We start from the raw sequence: 27,962 nt of genomic DNA, 5'->3' as shown, positions 1-27,962 counted from the left end.
AGATTCAATTGTCAAATATTTTTAAACAAACAAAAAAATCTTTATCCTTCGTATTTTAAACAAAGGAAAAACTTGAAATATATTGGCTTATAGAAAAATTATACTGAAAAAACTTTTTTTAATGATAGAAAATATTAATTAAAAATGATAAAAATATATGTATACAATATACATAATATAGTGTAAAAAATATAATTTAAAATTTCGAAATATGGTCTTATATATTATCAATTCAACGGTTTATATTCATTTAAATATTAAGGAATGGTAAAAGATCATTTACTGTATAATATTTTTCACAGTATATAATGTTCTAAATAATTATAATACATATAAATTACTGCATTATTAAGTTATAAATTAGATATGTAAATAAAAGCGTTGTTCCAGCAACAATTTTTATCGTAAATTATATTTTAAATATTAAAAACAATATTAATAAATTTGGCTTATAGTTTAAGCACATATTTTGTTATTTATCCAGTCTAACTGTAAATATTAAATAATTTGAATCAATTCTAATTTAATATTAATTATAATTCAAATTAAATGTTACAAAAATAAATGGATGGCTCCATAAGTCATTTTTGAATTAATTCATCTCATAAAATGTATATGATTCGTTTATTTAGATATCTAAACTACACAACCTAAATCCTAAATTATACGTCAATTATTAAATATTTGATAACGATATAAAATAATAAAAATGAATATTTTTTATTCTCTAGTTTAATTTTACTAAAAGTTTTTTTTAGCTCTACTTCAACGATTTTGTAATGTTAATATTTTATTTCTAAAAGAGTTTTTGTTTAATAATAACACACACACACACACGAGGTTAAAAATAAATTATAAATTATTTTTTTTACTCTTACAGTTGCCACTCTATATATTACGATTTGATAAGGGTTAGAACGTTTGAAAAATCAAAAAAATGTATATAGGTATATTATACAAATTATAAAAGGTACTGGACATGTACCATATCACTTAAATTAAATTTTCTGTTTATAACCACGAAGAGAATTTCTAGTTTGGACAAGAACAGGTGGGGGAGCATGGAAAAACATCATTATTATTATTATAAAATAGATTAAAACTGTTGACTCACAACTATAACATGTGAAAACAAGGATTTGCTTGAGGGTTTAAAACAAATGCAAAAAAAAAATTATAATTTTTACCTTAAACACAACAAAATAAAATCATAATTTACAAACCGCTTAAATAATAATAATCTAAAAAAAAAAAAAGAATAGAATTTTAGAACACCAAAAATGAGAAAATACATTTTTTTTAAATAACTTATCTAAATTTTTGCCAATGTGTAGACATAACAAATCAAAAGACCCTTTACTGATATATATATAACATTTATAAACGACTGAGGGTTAAAACTTATCAAACAAATCAACCATTGTATTGTACGCATTTGCCCGTAACATAATGTAATTTTTCCTGATTTAATATACCATAAATCGGACATTTGAACCTTATATATTATGTACCTACAGTATATACAAAAAGTGTTTGCAGAGGAAAAATGAATATCCGGCCACATAAAACCAATATATTCATATCCACTAATGTAAGGGTTATAAAAAACAATAATGTCATTGTTTGGAAAAAATGTAAAAAACATTTAATCCATACTACAAATTGTGTCAAATAATAGTTTAGTACCTGATAAATTATAATACATAAATATAATAGTGTCACAACAGCATTACAGTATTTGAACAATGGACATAATAGCTCATAAAACAAATGGGTATTTATCTAAAAATGTAACTTTGGTTTTACATAATTCAGATTAATTTAATAAACTGATCATTTTCAAAAAAAAACGTTACACTTTTTTTCAAAATTAAATTGTCTTAGCGCAATTTATTGCAAAACTAACAATTCGTTAATATTATAATAATATCAATTAACTACATTATACATTTGGGTCTTGGGATATACAAAACATATAGTTCATAATATTCCATGTATAATACTATTTTAATAGAATCAATAATACATCTATATAAATATATCTTATTATAATATTTATTAGTGAACAAACATTTATAGATCAATTTTATTTTTGAAATTTCCGAAAAGGTTTGACTGTTTTTTTAATAAATTAATTTATGTAGGTATTTTATATGTATTGTACAAAATTAAATAAATAAATAAAGTTTTGCATTAAAAACGATAATTCTGCAGTATTATAAAATCAGGTAAATAATATACTAGCAAAGTGAATTCAAATTCTTACGTGAAAATCGTTTATCATATAAACTTGTGATGTTTTATGTTATTTGTTTTCAAAAGAGATTATTTTTTAAATTTTTTATTTGAGCTTACTTTTGTGTATTTATAAGTTTTTAACTAGACAGTAGCTATAGCTATTTTAAAGTCAATTAGAGTTTTTCATATTATGAATAAATTATTTAACAAAAAAAAAACCTATGATTGAAAACATGCGAAATATAGGTCTATAAAACTATAAAATGTTCTCCAAATGGAAATTGTTCTTTAATTACTTCCTGTAATTACCTAAAATGTCGATATCTGTTCTTAATTTCTTATCACCATTCGCCAACTTGTGATTACATACTTAATATTTATACTTATCGTAATTTACTCGTACACTTTCAGATAATTATTGTCGTTTTGTAATGTATGTATAATAAATAAACTTAATAATAAGAAAAAACAATAGGTTGAGATATCATTTTTATTTTCTGAAAATATCAATTCAGTTAAAATCCTATCGATTAACCGAAATTCCTGCTCACTGCAGATATTTACAGATTACGTTTTAAAAAAATAGATTAGATAATTTTATTTCGCAAAGACGTAAGTTTATGCATCATGGGTCTATTAATACTGACACACTTATCGTCTTCCATCGATATGAACGCATTATAATTTAAGAAAGTGAAAACAGCTTAACACTATAGTCAGTTATAATATACACAAGACACTACTTCCACTTATTGTTTGTAGCCAAAAGTCTTAAATATGGACAATATAATACGAGTAAATATAATAACATGTTATGGCAATCACTGCAGAAGTATTTATCGAGAATTAGTATACATTTTCAATAAATATATTTTGTGATTTATTGAAGTGTTTTAACTTATTACAACTTCGCAACACGATTGTAACTTTTTGAAGAAAAAAATATTCTTATTTTTTTTTACAACCTCACAAACATCATGTTTTATGACAATTCCCGTGTGTTTAATAAGTTTGGCTTTACGCCACTTTGTACGAATAGAAATATTTCATTATAGTCTGTGTATAAATGATGTATTACATAATTACCAGATTTTTTACTAAAATCTTGAATCCAATAAGTTATTGTTAAATGTCAAGAGAATAAAAGTTACTATGACTAAATTTATCACAAAATCAAAATTTTATAGTTATTGATTATCGACAAGGAATATATAATTATGTGTAATACACTAATACAATACTGAACTTGACAATTTGTTCAAAATATATATTATAATAATGCTGGTAAGTGATTAAATATTTTCATATCCCAATAAAAAAAAATATATAACATCTCAATATTTCTATTGGCCAATTTTCACCATTTTCCAATTCTTCTTTGAAATTTATCGATATTCAATAAATAATATTTTGATAAATGAGCATGTTAGTTTCAGAAAAATTCAATATATTCACAAATTAGATACAAAAAAATGTTTATGATCTATGCAAAATAAAATATTTTATTAGCAAATTTGAAAACCTTAATCAAAAAAAAAAAAAGCGTTGTGTCTTAATTTACACAGTGAAAACATGAATATCATAAAAAATATTTATAATAGTATATATTGGTATAAGTCACAGAATATTTACAGAAAATTATCTGTAGACAGTAAGTTGGTTAATTTACTAAAAACTATTTTCAATCTCTAATTAGTATTTTATCTCTGTGTATTTAAAAAAATATATTTATATAGTAACTTTCTAGAACTATGCGTTAAAAAATTAACCCGCATACAATAAGAAATAAAATACATAAAAGTGTTCTTTTACATTTTTCTTTGTAAATTAATCAAAAGTATTCTAAACAATATAATATAGTGTATACAAAATGTACGCCGTGTACGCACAACTAAAATGATAATATTCACAACAAAACTATTTCTGAACAAATGTAATACATTTATGTATATATACATTACTTAATGTATTTCAAATAGCAATAGAAAATAACTAAGATATGTACAGTACATAAAAAAGGATTGATCAATATGCTACCGAAAATGAATCTGTAAAAGGTTTACAACATCGCACAATGCTTTTCGGAAGAATAGAGTGCGTGTAGGCTCTTAAGAAGAGTTAAATACATGAACATGAAGTAAGTTGCGACCAAGACTAAGTCGGAGGTAAAATAAAACGGCGTCTAGGGAATCGTATAGATACTAGTAAGATTGGCTCGAAAGAAAACGGGACACAAAATAATAATGTCATTTCATAAAAATGTATATATTTAAATTAATAATCGAATTTTGCTCTTCGAAAACAATAACAAAAAAAGAATGAATTCGAAAAAAACAAAAAGACACATCGAATTTACCAAACTTATAGACACGGCGAGACTTGTTTTAAATTCAATGCATGTTTCTGTGACTGAATAAAATGTATACGATAATACAATCACAGTTCTATTAAAAAAAAAAAAAAAGAATATATAATCGTCAACTTATCTTTTTATATAAAATTTCAATTTTAAAAGAGAGAAAACTTTTGATATTCATTAATATTATAAAACCCATTTAAATTTTATATTTCAATACGTCGAACATGCACTCACGTTAAGAATCATGCATACAGCCATATATTATTATAGTCATTCTTTTAAGGCTTTTACCGCAACGACAAACTGATTGGGTACAACAATACTAAGATATTTTAAGTAACACTTATAACGACATTATATTACACCAACACTGCCATTAGTATGGCAAAAGACGAAATAAATCATTGTTTGACTGAGATAAGGCTGCTTTTGAAAAAAATAGGCTTCATTATAAAAATTCTATTAGAATATCGATTTTTATGGTATAGCAAATTCATACAGTCGTTTTTCGTAAACTAAAAAATACTAAATTATACTTAAAGAAAGTATAATTAAATACAGTTGAGTCACGATAACTCGAACATCGATATAACTCGAAAAACTCGACTACTCGAATTTGTTTTTATTCCCCTAGAAATATAAATTAATATAAGAGTGAGTAATACATCTCGAATAATACATAATATCTTGAATCATTTTTTTTATTTTCTTTCAACTTCGAGTTATCGTGACTCGACTATAGGTACTATTTTTTTTTTCAAACCAATAAATCGTTTCTCGTTCTTCTATGATTATATTGAATATTGATGAATATTGATGTTTAATAAAATGTTAATTTAAAACGTCTTGTATTGTTGTATTGATATTGTCTCGATGACGTTAAAATAATCATATGTTTTACCTCGATTTTTACCTCTTTGAATCGTCTTGTTTACCAATATTTCAAGGACACTTGCAGTCGATAACCAGAAGTTCAACTTGAAATACCCCTAGCTAATTTTCATATACCTGAATTAAATAATACTTATATTACAATATACATAATGGATGTTATACAACTAGAAAAGCCTACAGCACGACGTTGATCTGATTATTATTAAGGTCGGAAGTGCTAGGATTTACGTATTTTCATGTATATATATAATAGTATTATGTTGTCTATTTATTGCATATCAAGCAGGAAATCTACTCTATACACAATGACGAGCTGAAAATAAAATTTAAAATAAATATTTTTGCGTAATTTAATAACGTTGAAAGAATATGGAATATTTTTAAATATTTAGGTTATGTCATGCATATATTTCAATGTAACTACTTATTATGTAAAATGAAATTTTTTATATATTATATAACTTTACAATTACATTTATGATAAAAAAAAAATGTTTCCGTAAGTACTATTATTATTGTTAATATATTTTTAAGCTATTTTAATAACAAATACCGATCAGTTTAACTTTTAATTGTATGCATTTTTTTTTTAAATTTATTATTTATTTATAATACATATTAAAACTCGTCATATTATAGGTATGTATTCATAAACATAATATACATTTTACTAACAAGGAAGTTTTGAAATAATTAAAATTTTTGTTTGCATGTTTTTCTATCTTCGGTCATATTATATTTCGTCTATTTTAGCTCTAATAAATTCCGAGATTTAATTATTAAACATTATTGGCCGCCCGAGTACGAACTTTTGAGCAGGAAACTCGTACATAGTAGGTGATTCCAAACACATACGTAAATATACATAATATTGGCGTTGAAATTCGATGGAAATGTATTTTGCTAGTGCAGAAGTTTTGTTTTCACCGATGGATGGGGCGGAAGAGTTTTCAGTGGGTAAACGAGGACCATGCGTTTCGTCCTCAATGTTATCGCGTACGCATTACAACCCTTTCCATAAAACCTTTCGACCGACCGTTTTTCGCCTTTTCCTGTCCGAAATTTTAGCGAGCGCGCGCATATTACGGTATACGAAGGATAACACGTATATTATGCCCCGCGTCCGTCCCAAGGTTCAGCGGTCAATACGATATTATTGCAGCGCACTTAAATATTATTATGCGTATTATTACCTCTATATAGATAGTTATTAACAAGGAAGATGCATCATGTTCGCGGTAAAAAATTATTTCGGAGAAATTGCACTCACTGTTGCATTCTCTGCATTTCCTTAATTATTATACGATCACATAATAATAACATGTATTATATCGTAATACACGGTAAGTTCACAATATTATAATATTATATAAATAATTAGCAGTTCATGTCTATCGAAACAAGAAAGGTTTGGGTATACACTGACCTTTCTAGTTTGATAATAATTGTCAGTACAGTTAAAATGTGTTGTAAATTTGTAAGAGTACCAACTTGTTAAGCATTTGTTAATTTTTATTGCCATTGTTTATTCTTAATTATGTTATCTAAACTGTATTCGGCATTAACATTTTTTGTATTCATAGGGCTCAGCACGTAATTTATCAATAAATTAATTAATTTAGATATACAGTAGGTATACGTACAGTAGTACACATTCGTGGATAACCGCACTCTTTCGTCTTTAATTAGACCGATTAACCCATTTTTGGTGAATATTATCTCCCTCCCTCGCTGCCACGCCAAACCTCACCCCAGGACCCGTCTACCGGCGTACCACTCATCCTGCCACGTTTTAAGCACGTCCTTCCGCCCGCGCGTTAATGATAAGATTTTAAACGCTCGATAACGGCCAGCACTCCACGCACACAAGACCTTAATATACACCAACCGTCTAGGTCGCTACTGCTGCTACTACAAAAACAACTACAACTTCTACTGCTACTTACTACTACTATTACTACTACTACTACTACTATTACTACTACTACTACTACTACTACTACTACTACTACTACTACTACTACTACTACTACTACTACTACTACTACTACTACTACTACTACTACTACTACTACTACTACTATAATACTAATACTTACTATTGCCGCTGTCTTTAATTAACCGGAGAGCACTGCGTGCCGCACCTGCACGGTACGACGATTTCCACTTTTAACCCCTCAAGTATCACCCGCCATTACTACACCGCTGTCACCAGTACGACCACGCCCACTTGCACCCCGATCAAGTGGAACGTTATACAGTCGGCGGCGGTGGAGGTGGAATCGCCTCGCTCACCCACCGTCACGGTATATATTCTATCTATCTGTCCATAATCTCTCTCTCTCTTTCTCTGTATATATATATCGTAAACGATTACGGCATTTGACTTTTTATACTTAAAAAAAAAAATACATATATCTCATAAAATAAAATTATCCTACCCGACTGCGACGCGACGCAAATGATAATTGGTTAGGTACGCGCTCTTAATGAAAGGGTTTCGGGTTTTATATTGTCGTTATTTTTTATTCCCGTTTTTTTTTAGTTTTGAAGTGCGAATTATTTTGCGCGACGCAAAGTCGATGCGAGACAATCGCATTATTGTGAACTATGTATAGACACACACACACATATACATATATATATATATATATTATATAACATAAACACGTACCATCATCGGATGTGATATTATTAAATACGGTTCGATTGGTGAGTTCGAAAATTTGCGCCGATTATTCCCGGCGGAAATCTATAAAACCGACCGCTCCTGCTCTTCGCCTCCGGTTAACAGCTCGAAATAAACGGTTACGCGTACCCCGACGTCAATGTCAGAAGATGTCGTTCTTATTATTTGCCATTTGGTAGCTGTTTGTCATTATTATTATTTTTGTTATGTGGATATAAAATAAATAAATAATACGGACAAATCCGTGACACAATACTCGTTCAAAAAACAACTACGAACGATACAATGTCTCTACACATATATGGAACGCGCAAAGCGATTACAGATATTTTCAACGTTCAGCTGACAATGATATACAAATGTATTATCATAACATAGAAGACGTGTAACTTTAGCATAAATCATGTATGCGCCATTGTAAATGAAATATTTATTCCCACTGCGTGTAAACGTCGTACAGAAACGCTAAACGAAGATTTCTCGATTCGGTTATTCATCGAATATATAATAATATGTGTAGTGTAAACTACGACGCCGGTTTTACGATGTTTTTTTCCTCGACTTTATATTGACCTATAAAAACTACCTAAATGAATTACTTCACCGAGGACACGTATTGGCTGAAGTAATGTTTTTTCTCACCTAAAATAAATATTATGAAAACGCAGATAATAATATTTGTGTTCATATCAATCTTTATAAGAGGTGAATAAATATAGAAACTAACATAAATATTAATACACAAGTAATGCTTAGAGAAACTTTTTTTTTTAATAGTCTTCAAGTACGTGTGTGCTTTTAGTCTACACATACAGTGTTATTAGTAAGATAAATATAAATTATAATGACATTTGTGTTTTTGTTTCGATTAGATCTTGACAGTTTTCGAATTTGTTTTCTATGGTTATGGGGCAATGATCTTTTTATATGTATTCTATTGAATACATCCCATTATGTTGCTATGCTTGACCTAGCTAGATATGAATCAATTGTTGAGATTTACCATTGTAAAAATTTAAATCAGAAAACTTGGCATTATTTAGTTAACTCCGATCCGTTTAATGTAAGACACTCGTTATTACGTTTTTGAAAATATTTCTTTTACATAATTTTAAGCCATTAAACAACAAAAAAAATTATTTTTTACTATTCCTCATCATTACCGTCTATTCAAGTTTTTTACTCTTTTAAACGACAACATACATTTTTGATAACGACTTCAAGTTAAAAAAAAAAGTATTTTCAAAACCGTTAAGAGTTTTTTTAAATAATAAGTGTCATCTTCCATTAAATGGATTATTGGCATATTTTTTAATTATCCATTTTCTAATGTGGTTAGATTTACTTATATCTTATTTATTATTATTTTATTGAATGGATTTTTGATGTCATAAAAATTATTGTGGATAATTATTTTGTTATTAGACAATGTACTAAAAATTGTTTCATGTATTATAATTAATTTGTTTTAATTCAGTAATGCTATTTTAGGATTAACTTTATTATTATTATTATTATTATTATTATTATTATTATTAACTTTGTACAATCTGCAGTAATTATATTTTACAATAAGCACGAATAATGTTTATAAAGTTAATACAAAATAAAATAAAATAATATGCTACATTTTATTTCGACTTATAGTGTCTGGATGAAGAAGTCATCCAATAGTGGAACTTCAAGAAGTAAATCGCTATAAGAGTTATAGTTATTGATAGACGATAGTAAGCTATTAGTTAACAATAAGGACTATCTAAATCAATAATTTTATAAATAATTTACTAAAACGCTGATATTTAAGGTTACACATTCATTTACACATTTTGATTAATAATTTGAACTGATCCCAGTAACTTGGAATATTTTTGTTTTAGCAAACATAGTTTTTTACGTGGCTTGAAGTGTTCCTTTATCGTATAAGTACAAACTATTCAGCTGGAGATTGTTGTTCAAGTTTTTTTTTTTTAGAAACAGATTTTAATTAAATTTTTTTCTTATACTTTATTGTTTTTTTAATTGCTTTTTGAGTTTGAATTGGATGACGGAGATTTTAGTGATGATGAAATGCGTGACGAAGGAGGTGTGACAGTCTTTTAATGCCCCCTAATGGGGTGTTTAATACTGTGGCTGATTGTTGGATTGTTATATAAGGTATACTTGCATTATTCTTATCAGTTGAAACGTCTGTATTATAATATACAATACTAGAATAGTTTCATTTGCATTCGTTATCTTGGTTTATTATCGTCCTTGGAATATATCGACTGATTTCAACATTTGATTTATTTACGGTATTGTCTAAGTTAGTATTGAATGTGCAGCTTTTATTTTCATACCTAGACATGGATTAGAGGTATGACCTTTGTTTTTACAATTAAGCACGTAAATGTAGTTCAGTAAGTTAAAAAAAATCCTATAGTTGATGGAATCATAGCTTATCAACATCAAATTGGATAGTGTTTTTATGCCGTCGTGCGACATCAACATATTTTGTGTGTACAGAAACGTTTGAAACATTTGCATGTTACTCGTGAAGTGGATAAACTAATATCAATAATATAATGGTTAATTTTTTCATCAAGCTTTTATGACAAGCAGTATAAATACTTCGTTTCTCAACTGGTATAGCGTAAATTATAAAAATATAAAAACATAAAATCACATGTATTATTGCACAACCAAATACCAATACATTTATTGCATCACTCAAAATGTAAAATAAATTATCGAGTTTATAACTAGTTGGTAAGATAACGACTACGAAATAATATGTGACCTAAACATTTGTGTATTATAACTGTATAATGTATTACAAGATTTATATCTGTGTTAGGTTAGTATATAGGAATTGCACGATATACCGATATGAATACCAAATATACCTATTTTCGGTTCAGAATAAAACTGCATTTATTAATCATATATTTTATAATATTATCTAAGGTGTGATATCTTTATAACGAGTTAGTAAAATATTATATGATATCAGTAGGCAATTAAGTCGATAACAACTTTAAATAGTTTGATTTTTTTAATGCAAATCAAATTGATTAATCTAAATGGTTGATAACTCGCTAAACCAAAGCTAACGTACGGAAGTTTAAAGTAAACGATGTCACTGATATACTGAAATTCTAATATTAAATAAATGACAACGAGGTTGGGTACATTTATCGTTTTAGAGTTTGAACTACCTCTATAAACAAACAATATATTTCATCAGAATTTAAGAGTATTTAAAGATTAAACGTAATATAGGCAAACTAAGTATAGTTAATTAATTTATAGACATTCTGCGAAATAAACATATGTTATTTTTCGTTAACATAAAAACGTTTGGCATAGACATGCGGTTATAACTAGTAGCCTGCGGTATTTAGACATAATGGGTGACACTAAAAAGATTCATATTAATGGAAATTTCATAGATAAAAATAGTATTACCTTTTTATATGATACGCATTTTAAGTTGCACTATAAGATGTGTTAAAATGTTTATTGTCAAAATCATTATGGTCACTGCAAGTCATCAATATTTGAACAAAGCTTTCTGATGATTTCTAACTTAATTCAGTAAGACTACGGCAAATCACTGACGTTGGGATTAAACATCAACTAGATTTCTGAAAAATAAATAGCTTCGTCAAAAAAAAATAAGTTTTTAGATCGTGAAACAACAAGTTAATCATAATATTAGTCATTATAATGTCATGATTAGACCATCAATGTACATGACGATTAACAATTGTAAACATTAGTTCAACGAAAAGCTCAATATTATTATTATTATTATTATTATTATTATTAATATTATTATTATTATTAATATTATTGGTACTGTCAGTTGCGTGGTAATTAAGGCAAAATATTATATTTTAGATTACAAACATTTTCCATAAAATATCAAGGCTTCTCATAAGTGATTTTCAGTATACAAAGCGTTGTTTATCAAAGTAAATAAATGAATTGATGGAAATTATTATACTTCGCTTCCATATTGTAAACATTAAAATAAATATATTCTTTTGACTATATTAATTACTATTGAAGCAAATAATATTAAATACCTACTTACTTAATAACCAACTCTTTCCTTTTTGGTAACTATTTGAAAACATTTTGGGAAAGTTATGCTAGTATATTATATTCTCGTTAAAATATTATAATATTCATATATAATTTAATATAGATTAGGTATTATCTCGAAAATTATTAATGTTTTTGAATATATACTATATTTGTTTTTTTTTATTTTACATAACTAGCAGTCATAATGAAATGACATTTTTTAAATTAAAAATCATATTCCAAAGCAGAATATTTTTCCGAGTAAAAAGCGAATTTTTAATGAGTAATAATTAATAATTTACAAGTATTTTAGATTTATACGAGCCACATAATAGTAAGCAAGAACAGCATTTTATTATTGTAGAATATTCTTATTCAACTCCACTCCACTCGTCTAATCTAAAAATACTTTTAATCAGAATCAAGGAATAAAAAAACAAAAATATAAGTACAGTTATACTTTAAAAGTACCAAATGAATGTGAAAAAAATGTTATACTATATTTTATATGTTTATTTATATTATTCGCTTAATTTTCTTAACTTTTCACTTAAAATGTTCTATTTTTGTAATATTATATTTTATTGTTTGTAGTAATGTCGTCTGATCTTTTAATAAAAACAAAATATTAAGTAAATATAAAATATTATACAACTGTAATCGATAGCCATGAACGCAAAGCTTATTGTAGGGAAAACACACAATATTTATAAAATGTTGGTATAATATAGGCATTAAAATTTTTAAATTACATTCTTCTAAACATTTTTTTTTCTGCAGAATTATTTTATATAAAGCCCTAAAAATGATACACACTAGATAGTTCTTAAATATATTCTAATTAACAAAAATCTCAAAGTACACAAAAACTAGAAACAATACTACTATAAATAAAATAATACTCTAGGGTTATTGTCAAACAACATGTTTCTGTAATATATTAATCAAAACCGTGATTAATTATATATCACTAATTTAATAAATATAAATATATATTTATTTATCAATGTCTTTATAAAATATGTTTATCTTTCTAAATCCGCGATAACCTATCCGATGCACAAATAAATACAAATTAAAAAGCCACTCACATTACAAATTATGATCTAGTTATCTGAAAAACACAATTATTAATCCAAAAAAAAAAAATAAGAGCGTTTACCAAATTATAGAGAGCCCTTTGAACTAGGAAAAAAAATGATATGGAGATCATAGGAGGCCGAGGAACTGCAGCATATTATTTAGATGCCATTTACTTCCAACCGTCTTTACACCTCATGCCTATCATAGTTTTAACTTGAATTTTATTCAATATATTATATTACTATTAATATGATTTAACTGAAAAAATGTACTTAATTTAATAATCTACACAATTCCGCACAACGTCATAAATCATAAAATATATATGATTACTAGTTAAACACGTGCTGAAATTAGTGAATAATTCTTATTCTCTTTTTAACTACCTAACTACCTATCAAAAAAAAAAAAAAAAACCATAATTCTATATTTTAAGCTAACTTATTATTAGTGTTATTACTGATACACCACTCATTCTATTTGCATAATGTCAAATAAATATTTTCTATAAAAATATGAAAATAAAAATGTTGTTGGAATTCAATATTTTTAAAAAAAACTTTGAAACCATTGATAACAATAAAAGTAGTGAGAAACACAATTTTTTTGAAAATTTAATTTCATAATAACTTAAAATAATGTAAAAAAATATTTTCAAACACGTTAATACATTTTGAGATAACTAATTTTTACTGTTGAAAAAATCACCCCGTATACATAATACCACCTACTTACATTCGTTTATATAATTTATATTACAAATGTTTTACGTAAATTATGTTGTGGATATATTTACATAGAGCATTTCACATAATATATAGGTAGTATTACTCTAATTTGACATTATACGTTCACTGAATGTATAACTAACATTTATAACCCAAGTTTTATAAATCCATAATTGAACATAATTATATAATAGTCATTACGCGGGTTTTACGTTTTAGAACTAAAAATTATTATTTATTAGAATAATGTGCCACCAAAACAATAATTTAAGATTTTAGGTAGAACGCACAAGTTGAAACACAGCAGCGATAGAAAACAAACGATAGTAAAATAAAAATAAAAATATGGTAAACCTATTTTACACGATAAAAGATACCTTGAAGAGTTCAGACATATACTTAATGTGTAACGTTCTCACACGAGGATTAGTTCAACTTAATCCATGTGCAAAAATGAAAATTTTTTTTTTTGCCAACATAAATATATTTAACAATAACTATCAAGCATTTCATAATAATAGCATTTTAAAAATGAAATAATTCCAGTTTCGAAAAGAAATGATTATTTTTTTAACAATAATGCTACTACATACTATTCAAGCGCATTAATTTTTCAGGATTTCATATGTAGCACAATTAAGTATTACAAAATAAAAATTGTAATAATTGTAATTAAAATACCTGATAATACATTTCATCTATCGACTACAGTCGGAAAATAATGAAGTATAGGACCAAATATGTATGAACAATTATCTGATATATTGGTATTGGTAACCACGGTCCAATACATTTTTAAGTACATACGGAAATATAATGATTTTAAATTTAAATCAAATACTTTATATCCATTTAATTTGATTTCGATTAATAATATAATTTACATTTTTAAATTTCATATTAAAATGAAATTATATTTGAATACATAGGTATATTGTGTTTTCTGATAACATTTTAAATTCATCAATCATTTTACTTTAATTATATTACATAATATTATACTCTACTGATTAAAATATAAATGCATTCATAAAATTCCTCAAACATAATATTTTTTATATTTTACGGTAGTAAACATTAATCAATTTTAATATACCTAGTCGATAACTAACTTTGATTTACATGAGAAAATATCATAAGGTCGTATTGTATTCGTCTTATTCGAATAGATTTACTAAGTCAGCATATTATATTATATAGGTTTAAAAGATCAATAATTTCTACTACATATTATGCTATGAATGAAATTCCCACTTACCCCTCTCGATAATCATATTGTATATATATATAAAAAAAAAACTTCAAATTTATTTTTAACGCACGCTGAAATAGAACCAATATTGTATGACAGTAACAGTAATAATAAAAATAAGAAGAAGATAAAGAAGAAAAAGTTTTCGTAAACAAAGTAGATAGAACAAAAATGGATTTGTCGAGGAACCCATGACAAAAAAAATTGTGATCACCAACATTTTTTTTTTACTAATATTCAATTATCTGTTATCAATTTCAAATGTACATTAATTGATGATATTTCGTCACGGATTAGTGTTTAGTAATTTTGGTCAAAGCTTCTAAAATATTTGTATTACAATATTATTATTATCGAGTAGAGCAGCGGTCGCATTATCTTTATAGTTTTAGATATATGTACAATAAAATATTATTAAATGTTGTTTATAAATGATAATAATAATGAACAGTTAAACCATTAATTATTTTTCAGTATCGTGTAGCGTAATAAAAATAAAAGGAATGAAGTATTGATATTGAGCGACAGTTTTACTCTATTCAATTATAATTCAGTTTCATGTAGTTTATTTTGAATAGAATCTACTTAGGGATACAACTTTTCAACAACAACAACAACAAAACCATGCCAACGTGTAGTCTCTCATGTTTTTTATGTGGCGTATTATTAATGGGAGCAAACATACACTCCTTTGATGTTCCTAATTGAATTTGAATTCCTCCGTATTGTATCTAACGAGTTTTAAAATTATAATTACTTAGTCAACCCTCGAAAAATTATAGAATATTTAATAATTATGTAACTCTCGTATACTTTTTTTTTCTTCTAACAAATCATATATACATTTTAAATTATATATAGTTAAAAACTATAATGATGCCATTCTCCGAAATGTAAAGAGTAAACAATATATAATAATGACATTTCAAGATTTATTTTAATTTTATATGTTTTATAATATTAACTATACTCATTATTATCAGTATTATAAAATTTAATTTGAATCAACGGCTAATCGAATATCATCGTTGTGTAAATATTTATTTTGACAATGACACCGAGTTTTGGAAATCTTACCGATTGCTACACGGAAAAAAGTGACGAACCGTGTAGGTTATATATAGGTACACGATACACCATCATTCATTCAGTGGTAATGGACTAATGGAGAGTATCATCATACTTCTGTGACCACAATTAAAAAAAGTAATATCTCTGATAGTGTCTGTTAAAGCATATATTATTTATTATATAATATTATGCCACTAAAAATGAGTTGCTAAAACTAATATACTACTCGTAATAAAATAATATGATAAGACGTTTGCGATTAAAATAACGTGAAACCGTCCCAAAGTTATTAATAATACTATTTTACAGGTTATATTTTTGTGTTCGTTAATAGTGCAGGCATCGATTCCGTGAGTCCACGAAATTATTTTTTGAAGGATGGGGGGGAGGCGAATAAAATGTAAATCACGTGATACTATAATATGATTAGATCAAAAATCACGCTAGTCATTTTTTTTTTTTTGTCGGTCGTTAAGTTATTTTTGCAGCAGCAGCTGTGAGATTCTAAACCGACCGGTGTTCATATAATATACTGTACACACATACGTAGGTATTAAAAGAGAATGGAATGAATTTATCAGAATTTACTATCAGTGTTGGGTTATAAAAAAAGAAGGGAAAACGGGAAGGGCTGGGAAATTTGATTTATGTGGGTAGATTTTTGTAGGTTTTAAGCGCTTTAGACGAGTTTAAATAAAATGGTTGTCGAGTTCCATGCGGCAGAAGGACGAAAATGAAATTTCCGGACCCACCACACCAAACTAGATAAGGTATTTGTTTTTATTTTCATTGTTTTGACATGTCATGATTGCTCCCAACGACCTACATTAGCCGCTAAACATTTTTATCGAGTCTGCGAGTAGTAAAAACAAAAGCTAAATACTCGAAGATACTCAGAATTTGACATTTTTGTTTTTATTTATCTTGTTCAATTGTTACTTATATTTCTGTGGTGGAAAAAGTTTGGAAATTTCATCCGTACGTGAGACGTATCTCATACGAGGACAAAAAAAAAATGAAATAAAAAAAAAAAAATAGCTAACTTTCTTTGCTGTTTTTATTTTTCTATATGATAGCTTTGATTGGGTTCGAAATCCACTATGATCAATGTTTCATGAATTCCCAAGTTTTAAATTCGTAGTCAAGTCAATATGTCATTCAAAATGACAAAAATCCATGTATTATAAATTATGTATACGATATATATACATATTATAGTTTATACGCATTTAGAGTAAACACTAAACATGTATTCAGAGCATAACTAAAGAATTATATACCACTATAATCTACGAATATATCTATATACTTATGGGTGTATATTGCATATATTAAAAATAGATACAATGCAGATTTGCAGATTGTAGTTTAAATTGTATTCACTATGTATTAATTGTATTTGTTATATACTAGCCAAATAAACTTGACATTTTTTAAAATACATAAAATTTCATTAGATTGATTTTTTGCAGATATAATTTTTTTAATCTATTTTTATAAATGTTCAAGATAATTATAAAATAAAATTGTTAATAAATATATTCTAAATTACTTTTTATTCGACCACCTTTTTAATACCATTCAAATATTCTCCTGTTTACATTGTATAATAAACGTTATTATACTATCTTAAATATTCTTAATAAAAAATACATTTTTTGAAAATTAAAATATACCAAAACATAGAGAAAACATAGAGTACTGTGTCGATATTCGATACCATAATTATTTAAATATATGTATATTTTATATATACAAATTTTTTTTTATATTCTATGGATTAGAATAATAAAAATAACAATAATAAAACTATTTAAACCTATTCCATTAGATTGATTTTTAGTGGATTTACATAAAATATAAAACAAAATTTTAGGTTTACAATCTGTACCTATTTGCACGTTGTACAATAAACAAAATTATGGAAAGGAAATTCACCCATTGGCGAAACCCCGTAAATTGCTCAATAGTTATATTAATTATAGTGTATATCTTATTATCTATAGGTATATTATATATTATAATGTATGATGCATATAGTACGTGCAACGTAAACTTCAACTTGCGATTTAGTATTCAATGGTTTTGTACAATTAGTTTTTAGTATGTGATTATCATGTTGCATGTAATTGTCGGTAACAACAGAACGTTATTCAATGTCCTAGTTGTCAAAAGGTCTGAACCTTTTCAGAGTCGCCTCAAGCAAATACTCAGAGGAATTCAAACTGTCCTCTGTGATATCGAAGGTATGGGTTATAGTGGAAACGTTGATAGGGAGGGAGATGAAGGGTCATAAAGCGCATTCACAAATAAAAATTGAAGTAATATACATGAAAAGGACAACGGAAATTCTACAGTGACAAAACATTACAAAAGGTCTGATTTAAATACAAAATTTACTTTATTCTATTCCCAGGACATCTCATTTTGTTTACTCATCTTTAATAAAATATTTATACAAACCTTTCCTTACTCGTACATCATAATAGAAAAATTATTTTTAAACGATTCGTAATAGTTTATTTATTGAGCATTAATATAATATAATATTATGTTTCAAAAATGTTTTTACAAAAAAAAAAATAAAGATTGATCTACATTAAAAACTAAACATTTGTTTTAACTTGAATTACTAAAATATTCTCCTTTAAAAATACAAACACGCACAAATCAAAACTACAAAAGCTTTTCACTTAATGAACCAACCAACAATAAATAGTTATCATATAATATAAATAGTTTTTATAAACACATAATATTGCATTATAACCCCAAATTTTTAAATAGATACTATAATATACTTAATTGTTATTATTTATTATCATAATTTTTTTTTTTTAATTTACTAGCAGTTGATTATTTATAAAATATTTTTATAACTAAACAATATTGGCTGAAAAATGTTCTATTGTTGGTTTCCTACACTTCTGATATTTTAAAACCATTCGATTTTAAAATTGATTTGATTTTTTTTTTATTGTTTTATTAAAAATATATGTATTTATTTTGGCATTATTCTTATTCATATTATTTCTTTTAGTCACTTAAAAAAACATTAAGTACAGTAGACCTTACTACATTGGATAATAATTTATACAATATTTACTATTTTTATATTGAATTAATATTCAAGCTAAAATACAATTATACATTAAAACTTAACATTTACATTATTAAAACTAAATTCAATAAATATAAGAAACATAATTATTACATAATTTTAGTAATATTTTGAACTTAATTTATACAAATCAAATTTAATTAATTATGTATGTAAATATCCTATTTATAAATGTATAATACACACAAATATTGAATTTCATACGTTATATGATAATGAGTATACCTATTCAACTGATTAGTTTTCGGATAAATATATATATTGACTTGAATAGTTATACTTCATTCGTTCTCAATAACACAACATTAATGGAAATTAGATGAGAAACTAGACGAGATTAAAACTAAAAGTGGCTGTTAAACAGTATTCTATGATATTAGTATACGACTACATCAAATTAAATGTATATATATACATTTTTGTATTCATAAATTATTCATATAATGTTGAACATACATTTTTCCGTTGAAATATGCACAAAATATACTCAAATAAAAATCCATACATTAAACTTTATAATATTATTGATAATTAATGAAAAAATCATTATTTTATATAATTTTCTCACAAAAAAAAAATGGAATTAATAAGTTTATATTATATTATATAAACATAAAGTCAATTTTAACATGTATTGTAAACATATATTCAAAACCATTTTTATTATTGTTATTATATTGGGTTAAGGGTTAACTTAATATATCATTATTATTAGATATAGAGAAACTCCCCAAATTTAACATAAAAGTGAAAAGTGTTTGACAATGCCCTAGCCACCAAGGGTCATCTAAATAAAAAATAAAAATTTAAAACTAATAAATTTTAAAATTTTAATAATAAATATGATTTATGTATAGTACTAGGTAATACAAATGTTGATAAATATGATAGTATTATATTGTTATTGAAACTTAGAAAAAAAAAATACTTTTATTTAGTTAGGATTTTAGATAGTCCCAATATAAGCATAATTTTAGTTTTGAATAAATCTAAGGGTAATAAACAATATTTTTATTGAACTAATATTAGTATACATTTATTGATAGTTGATACAAAATAATATTTTTACTTCTGATAAAAGTATAAAGCTGACTATTGCAAATATTAGACCTTTGAACCCCGTTAAAAATAAATCTAAGTTATTATGTTCCATAAAGAAAACAATATACATATTAAGTTTAAACATATATTTAAAAATAGTTTTGTTGAATTATCTTTCCTTAAAACGTAAAAATATTGTTCAAATTTATTTTTTCTTCGCATTGAATCATTCAATGCTAGTAAAATGTAAAAATTATGCTAAAAAACAACACATCCATAAACTATTTTATTTTATTGACTTATATATTTTTAAATTAAAGTTAATTTTTAGATGTAAATAGATAGTAGTAATAGAACACACACATACGCAGCACTCGAGTAGCCGGTCTGACAAAAGGGTTAAATTACTATTAAAATGATAGTATTTTTGCAAGCAAAATTTCGTATTGATTACAATCTAATGTTCTTGCTTAAACCCATTAGACAAATCCCTGCAAATATTATTATCATACATCGTAAATCTTACTTGAATAGATAACAAAATTAAGGTACCTCAATTATACAATAGATTTATCAAAAATAAAATACTAATAAATGAAGGAAAATTAACAATTATAATATTATGATACATTTCCACAAATTAAATATTACTTATTTACATATACATTTCTAATATATATTGTACAGTGCGTTAGACTATACAAAAAGTAAATATTTATTTGTAACTGTACAGTGTATACTGTATACTGTATAATACCTATTATGTTTAAGGTTTTCTGCTTAAAAAACAACTTATTTTTTAATAATAATAATTCTATTTATTTTATATTCGTTAATCGGTTTAATAGGGTAATATTACTGAAGAGATACAATTATCCTAGGAAATTTTAACGAGGGTCTGTTTATCCAAGGAAACTATTACCATCAAGAGAGGTATAAATATCCAAGGATACTTTTACCGGGAATAAAATGTTCCTAGGAAAATCTTACCCCATCAAGTAATATTATTTGAGGGTAATATCTGACGGCAACATCGACGCCCGTGACGTAGGCAATTACAGTACACTAACGTGTATAGATATTATGTAAACTAATTAATAGTTAATACAACGTGATAATATACGCGGAAATATTTAAGTTACTGATTACAGCAATGGCATAATGATAACTATAAGACAAGAATTATTTTAGTTTCACCACAGATAAGTTTACAAATGGTACAATAATATTTAGTTGATATCAAAAGTCTATGAAGAACACAAAGTGCATAAAAATGAACAAGTCGCCAATTCTATTTTAATGCGTTTTATTTAAAATCTCATTATACCTACCCATGCGTACGTGACCTGTTGTTTGAATATTATATTTTAACTATGTATAGTACGGCGGGGATATTCAAAACACGAACCACGCATAAATTCCATACTAAACAATAATACATCAATTAGGTATACCAATTAACGTATGTTAATCAATCAACGATTTTTACATTAACGTAATGTTTTCGTAGAACTCGACTGCAAAAACTACTAATACTACTTGCCCTTTTATAAATTAAAAAATATGGGGGCCTAAATATACAATAATATTGGTCATCAAACATTGAATATATAATATTTACTAAACATTATAATTCTACCGGTGATAAAATTATGAAAAACGAAATGTTAAAATATACTAAACGTTACGCGTAACTAGTTACCACTTTTACCAGACAACGACTAACGAGGACTCGACCAAATCGGTAAAACATTTAATTTTCTATCAACAACATGTGTTAGATACGTGAGCACTCTGGGAGTCGATAGTTACGCTAAAAAATTAATGTTTACAAATGCAATAAAACATTTTTTTTTTTTTTTTTATCGAAACAACCCAACAAAAAATTTTATTCCTGAATCGACTTTTCAGAATATAAATCCATTTTTCGTTTGAAATCATTTAAAAAAAAAAACTGCGAGTCCAGTCGTCAGATACATTTGTACTTCAGTTTTCATTACTAATTATTATAGTGATATAGTAGATCATATTATATCCGTTCAAATCGTTTTGACTCGATTTCAAAATGGATTGATTCATTCGGCATCTACAATGTTCAAAGACAGCCAACGATTGACTGATAAACAAAAGTACTTACAATTATTTGTCTTACTAGAAATCAACAAAATATAAAAAAAAAATAAAACGTCAAAGAGCAGTTTAGAACAACAAAATATAATTAAACCTAAATAGATTTAAAATAAAAAAGACTTAATAGACTTCTGCGACAGAGTTTTAAATGTTAGTAGTTTTTTCTTATTATTAAATCGTTCTGTTCTACTGGAAAAACAAAAATAATCCAACGCACTATATCAACCAACAAATTAGCTGAGCCATCAGTTAATTTATTTTCGGTGTCACGAGATAAGACGTCCAAAGATTACTCTTATACGAGCTTATTACAAAAATATATCTTGTAGCAGTCAAGCAAAAATGTTCATCCTATACGGTAAGTCGTTTTTAATTTCATTGTCACTAAAAACTCATTAGACTATTTCGGTAAAATATCAAAGATATAACATTTGTGTAACAAATACACATTTTTATGAATTAATATCTTTACAACTAACTTTAAAACAAGATTAAATAAATATCATCAGTCGACTATGAAAACTTTTAACTATTTTTTCAAGATCATGAGTCAAGATCTATACATTTTATATGTTTTTATTAAATACTATACAATATTTTACATGGTAAAGGTAATGAAATAAGCATCATTTAGTTAGTAAATAATAGTAATTAGTAGTAACATTATAAATATAATAAAAATAATTGCTCGACTTGAGACTCAGACATTGTTTTGGAAAAAAATAAACGCAGTTATTTTATAGTTAATATAAAAATAATGCCAATAAAATAATAAATATAATTTAAAATCTAATTATTGTATAAATTACTAACAATTAACAATATTTACTGTTATCATATTTGAATTATTTACAAATCTGATTTTAATTTAAGAAAAGGTAGGCAAATTGCAAGTGAGCACCTCTCTGATGTACATTAGGTGTCAAGTAGATCATTATTATGGGTGTGTTAAAATTAAATTTAAAAAAACACAATTTTCAGCTGGCCTAATTTTCTAATAGAAGGGATAAGGTAATTATAAACAAACTCCGCATCGGCCATACATGTCTTACAAATGGATACCTCGAGGCAAAAGAAGAAAAATCAGAGTGCAATTCTTATGGAACTATACTCTCAGTCGACCACATAGTCACCGAATGCCTCCAATACTAAGACGAATTCAGAAACGTCAACATACCCAATACCTTAGACACAGCACTCGGACCAAACGCAGTCACCAATACACAAATTTTTAAATTTTTAAACAAAATCAAATTCTACAATTAAAATTAGAAAAAAAAATGTATGTAATAAAAAATTATAAATGTAAATTTTAACTAATAGCCATTGTCGACGATATTAATTAAAAGGAGTAAAAAAAAAATTAATTTAATGACATGATATAATTGTATACGAAAAACGATTCTGAGTGGGTATGATGGCTTATCAGTCTATATCACTAAAATTGTTTCATGATATATATTTTTAATATAACTATTAAAGTTATTTATTTTGATTTTATTATAATAGTAGGTAGTTTAATAAATTGTATCAAAATATTACATTTATTATACTGTATTAGTATTTAATTATACCATATTATATCAGCTTACATAATTCAAAATATAATAATATATTTCTATAAATACTGTAAAACAATAAAAATAAGTTCATGGACCATGAATCATGATATAAATAGATAATATCTTAAAATAAATCAAAAATGTAATTGCGTATATTATAAAATTCATATTAGTATAATGTAGATAGAAGTTTTAAGTCCCCGCGAGGCAACGAATAACGGTTTTGATTTATAACAAAATAATTAACACCGTTATTCATCATTAAATACGTAATTTTGTTCAAATTTAAACTTCTTTAAATATCTATAAAAATAAATCGTATTTGTATACTTTTTAGATTTTTTTATTATGTACAATATGAAATACTTATGAGGAATATTATATTATAATTACAATCAATCAAACTAAATTACATTAAATTGAACATAAATTTTAAATTATAAATTTTTACAACAAAACACTTGTATGTATATTTAATAATTTTATAAAAAATATAAAAACAACATAATATGTCGGAATTTAGACCTATTGAATATTTTTTTATTAAAATTCATAAAAGAAATATTAAAAAAAAATAAAATATCTGATAAATAGCTCAAAAAGTATCAAAACCATTATTTTATTTATACCATATAAATAAAATAAACATTTGGTGAAAAATTCAAATAATAGATTAGATTTGTTTTTCTATCCAAAAATTTCATAGTTAAAAATCAAAGTATTATTAACAATAAATAATAATAGTATAATACCAATGATTGTAAAATCAATTTATTCACAAAATCACTCAGAATCTAAAATTATCATTAATCGAGTTTTTAATGCTTATGAAATATATTTTGCATAATATATAGATTGTATTTAATTAGTGTACTTAACAATATTTTTAATTAAAACTTGTATCATTATATTTATTTTAAATTTACAACATTAAACATTCAAAAAAAAGTTGTATCATTATTTAAAACATAAAACTTAAAAGATACACAGTCAGATGGTATATATGGTTTGTAAACATTATGCAAATACTCGTGTCAACATCAATTATTTAAAACTTAAGAGATGCGAAATAAAGTGCCACTATATTACGAACATTCATTTTTAAAATATTTCGTGTTCTAATACTGGAATTTACTCAACAACGCAAATGAACAGATTTCAGTAACGGCTACTATAAAAGTAAAAATGTAATATTTAACAAAAATATTTTTCTAAGAAAATAATGATAAAATACCTATAACAAACAGAAATAAATATAATTTAATGTTTATATTTCGATAAGCAATTACGTTTTTCGATCAAGTTTCTAAATCATCGTTTATAGAAGAAAATGGCAACATCGTAATATATTTTATCACACGCAGTTATTCAAAATTAATATTAAAAATAACTATTAGCCATATATAATCAATAAAATATTTAACCAATTTTATCGATACCCAAAAGCACTATATAACGTGAAAGGTAAAAAAAAATACGACGGTCGTTGTCGAAATTTATGTTATCGAAGAACGCACAACCCCAGAAAATAGCACTGAAATTATAGTGAATAGAGCTCACAGAGTGCCAGGTGCGTCCAAATTAGATTTGAAAGGTTTTTCTTAACAAAAGAGCTCTATCAATGTTTTAAAATGGTTTATCTCATTAGCAACAATAAAATACCGTAACAAACAAACTATCAACTAGGTATATTATTTAATTGAAACGCTTAGAGAAAATAACTAAAAAAAAAAAAGTAAATAATATAAATCCACCGGTATAAAATATTGCGATTCCAGGTGCGCGGCCATAGTTACAAAAACAACGGTATACGATATTTATGTATATATAAAAATATAATAATACGTTTTTTCTTTGCCCGTTCGCGGAATACTGCAGCTGCGTGTTGGCTATTGAGCAGAACGGATTTTCTGGCAAACAGCAGTGGTACATAAATTCTGTCCGGCGAAAAAGACGAACGTCTTAGGCACGAAGTGAGAGAAGGGCGGAAGTTTTAATTTACCATCATCCTATACTCCGTTTGAAAACGCCTAAGTAATGTGAAATCCAATTGTGAAATCCAAATGCTCCAACTTGTTCGTATGAAAATTTACGACAGGATTTTATTTTTTAGGCGTGTATAATACGTACACGGTACCCACACATACAGCTAGTGTACATATATAGTTAAACTATTCAATGAACAAGGAGTAATAGCAAACGCGATTAATGTCGAAAATATGTGTATTTTCTTAATAATTTAATACATTTTAATATAAATATAAAATACATAACTATATTAACAGTAATATATTTAACTGTAAAAATCTTTTGAAAAATGCTCACGGAATTTGCAAAACTCGTTTTAAATCCGATTTAAAACTTTTCCGTGCATTGTTAAACTGATATTATGTCGATCAAATAAAATTGCCTCATAAACTTAAACTAAACGCAGTTAATATATTAATTAAAACCGACATAATATTATATTGATTATTACAAAGAATAAGTAATTAATTTGTTAATATTTCAATTAACTTAAAGTAGTACGTTCTAGTAATATTTTGAAAATTAAATTAAACAATACATGAAAATTATTTTAGTCGTCCAAGTCAAGAAGAAAAATTGCTATTAAATTAATATAAATTCATACAGAGGATTTTAAAACAGAAAAATATGATTACCAATGTTCAACTAGAGGAATTTCGATAACAAGTATATTCAATAGTTCAGTGTTGGGAATCTTTGCATTTGAGAACAATTACTGAATACAACGTCTATAGATGAAACTTGAGCTAATTTCTAAAGTTTCTATGAAAATTAATAACGGAACTTTAGATAATTTATATTTCTATACAATATACACCTATAAGTAAATACTAATTTACAAAAATCTTTCAAGACTATAACAATCTTGTCCGAAAATAATTAAATCAACTTTAATAGATAGCTTTAACTATTAAAGCACATTTTTTTAAACTTGAAGACTGACCTTGTATATTTTTCATTAACAATGCAAGTTTATCAATTCGAAGTTGTCCTTGTATCATATCATATTTTGCTGCAGTTTGGTACAATAATGTCGCTTTAAATTGTACTCTCACTGCAATCGATTCTTGACAAATCAAACATATTGCCTTTTCTTTTAACTCGAATAAAAAAATAATTATTGACCATTTTTCTCGAAAAACGCGACTTTCATCCGAGATTTTATGTTTTTTACTCACCGACATATTATACATATATTACGAAGAAAATGTATGAAATTGAAACTTTTATACATAAACGAGTATTATGCTCGTTCCACAGTCGATTACGAACTAACAGGCAACAGCCAACATTTATCTCTAGGTAGGTAATTTAATTTATCTTATCGCATATTTCCGATAGCGATGACTTAACCGTTATAATTTTATCGAAATAGAAAATATACACGCTAAATTTCATATGTGATAATGGGCCGCATATTATGACAGGGTGGACCGCGGGTTGAAGACCCATGCTTTAATATACTCGTATGTATTAATAGAAAAATATCGAAAAATGAACTATAAACAAAATGGTTGTATAATATTATTAATCTTGAAATCCGTCATATGTTTATGATTTTTTTTAATTCATTTAAGTGCCGTTATTGCTAATTTTAATTTTTTTTTAATTATTTATTTTATTTATCTGTCAAGCGATACCTACTCATATATATATTGGTAGAAAAAAAAATAAAAGTAACAAACTGTACAGAAT

At 25.7% G+C, this 27,962-nt stretch overlaps 1 protein-coding gene across 2 annotated transcripts in view; it reads right to left on the bottom strand.

Moving 5' to 3' along the window:
• The window catches only part of LOC113549788 (general transcription factor II-I repeat domain-containing protein 2-like), a 34,353-nt gene extending 6,826 nt beyond the window's left edge, over positions 1–27,527 (bottom strand). The window contains exons 1-2 of one of the 2 annotated variants that reach the window (XM_026951246.1): positions 27,446–27,527; positions 27,211–27,367 (exon numbers count right to left, since the gene is read on the bottom strand). In XM_026951246.1, coding sequence (XP_026807047.1) covers positions 27,211–27,367; positions 27,446–27,460 — 172 coding nt within the window. In that variant the 5' untranslated portion in view covers positions 27,461–27,527. Of the gene's footprint in view, positions 1–27,210 lie in introns of both variants that reach the window. The other variant, XM_026951245.1, reaches the window with a different exon arrangement.
• Positions 27,528–27,962: the final 435 nt, after the last annotated feature.

Source organism: Rhopalosiphum maidis, chromosome 4 (genome assembly GCF_003676215.2).
Source record: "Rhopalosiphum maidis isolate BTI-1 chromosome 4, ASM367621v3, whole genome shotgun sequence".
NCBI classification, from domain to species: Eukaryota; Metazoa; Arthropoda; class Insecta; order Hemiptera; family Aphididae; genus Rhopalosiphum; species Rhopalosiphum maidis.
This window is presented reverse-complemented; position numbering and strand designations above follow the sequence as displayed.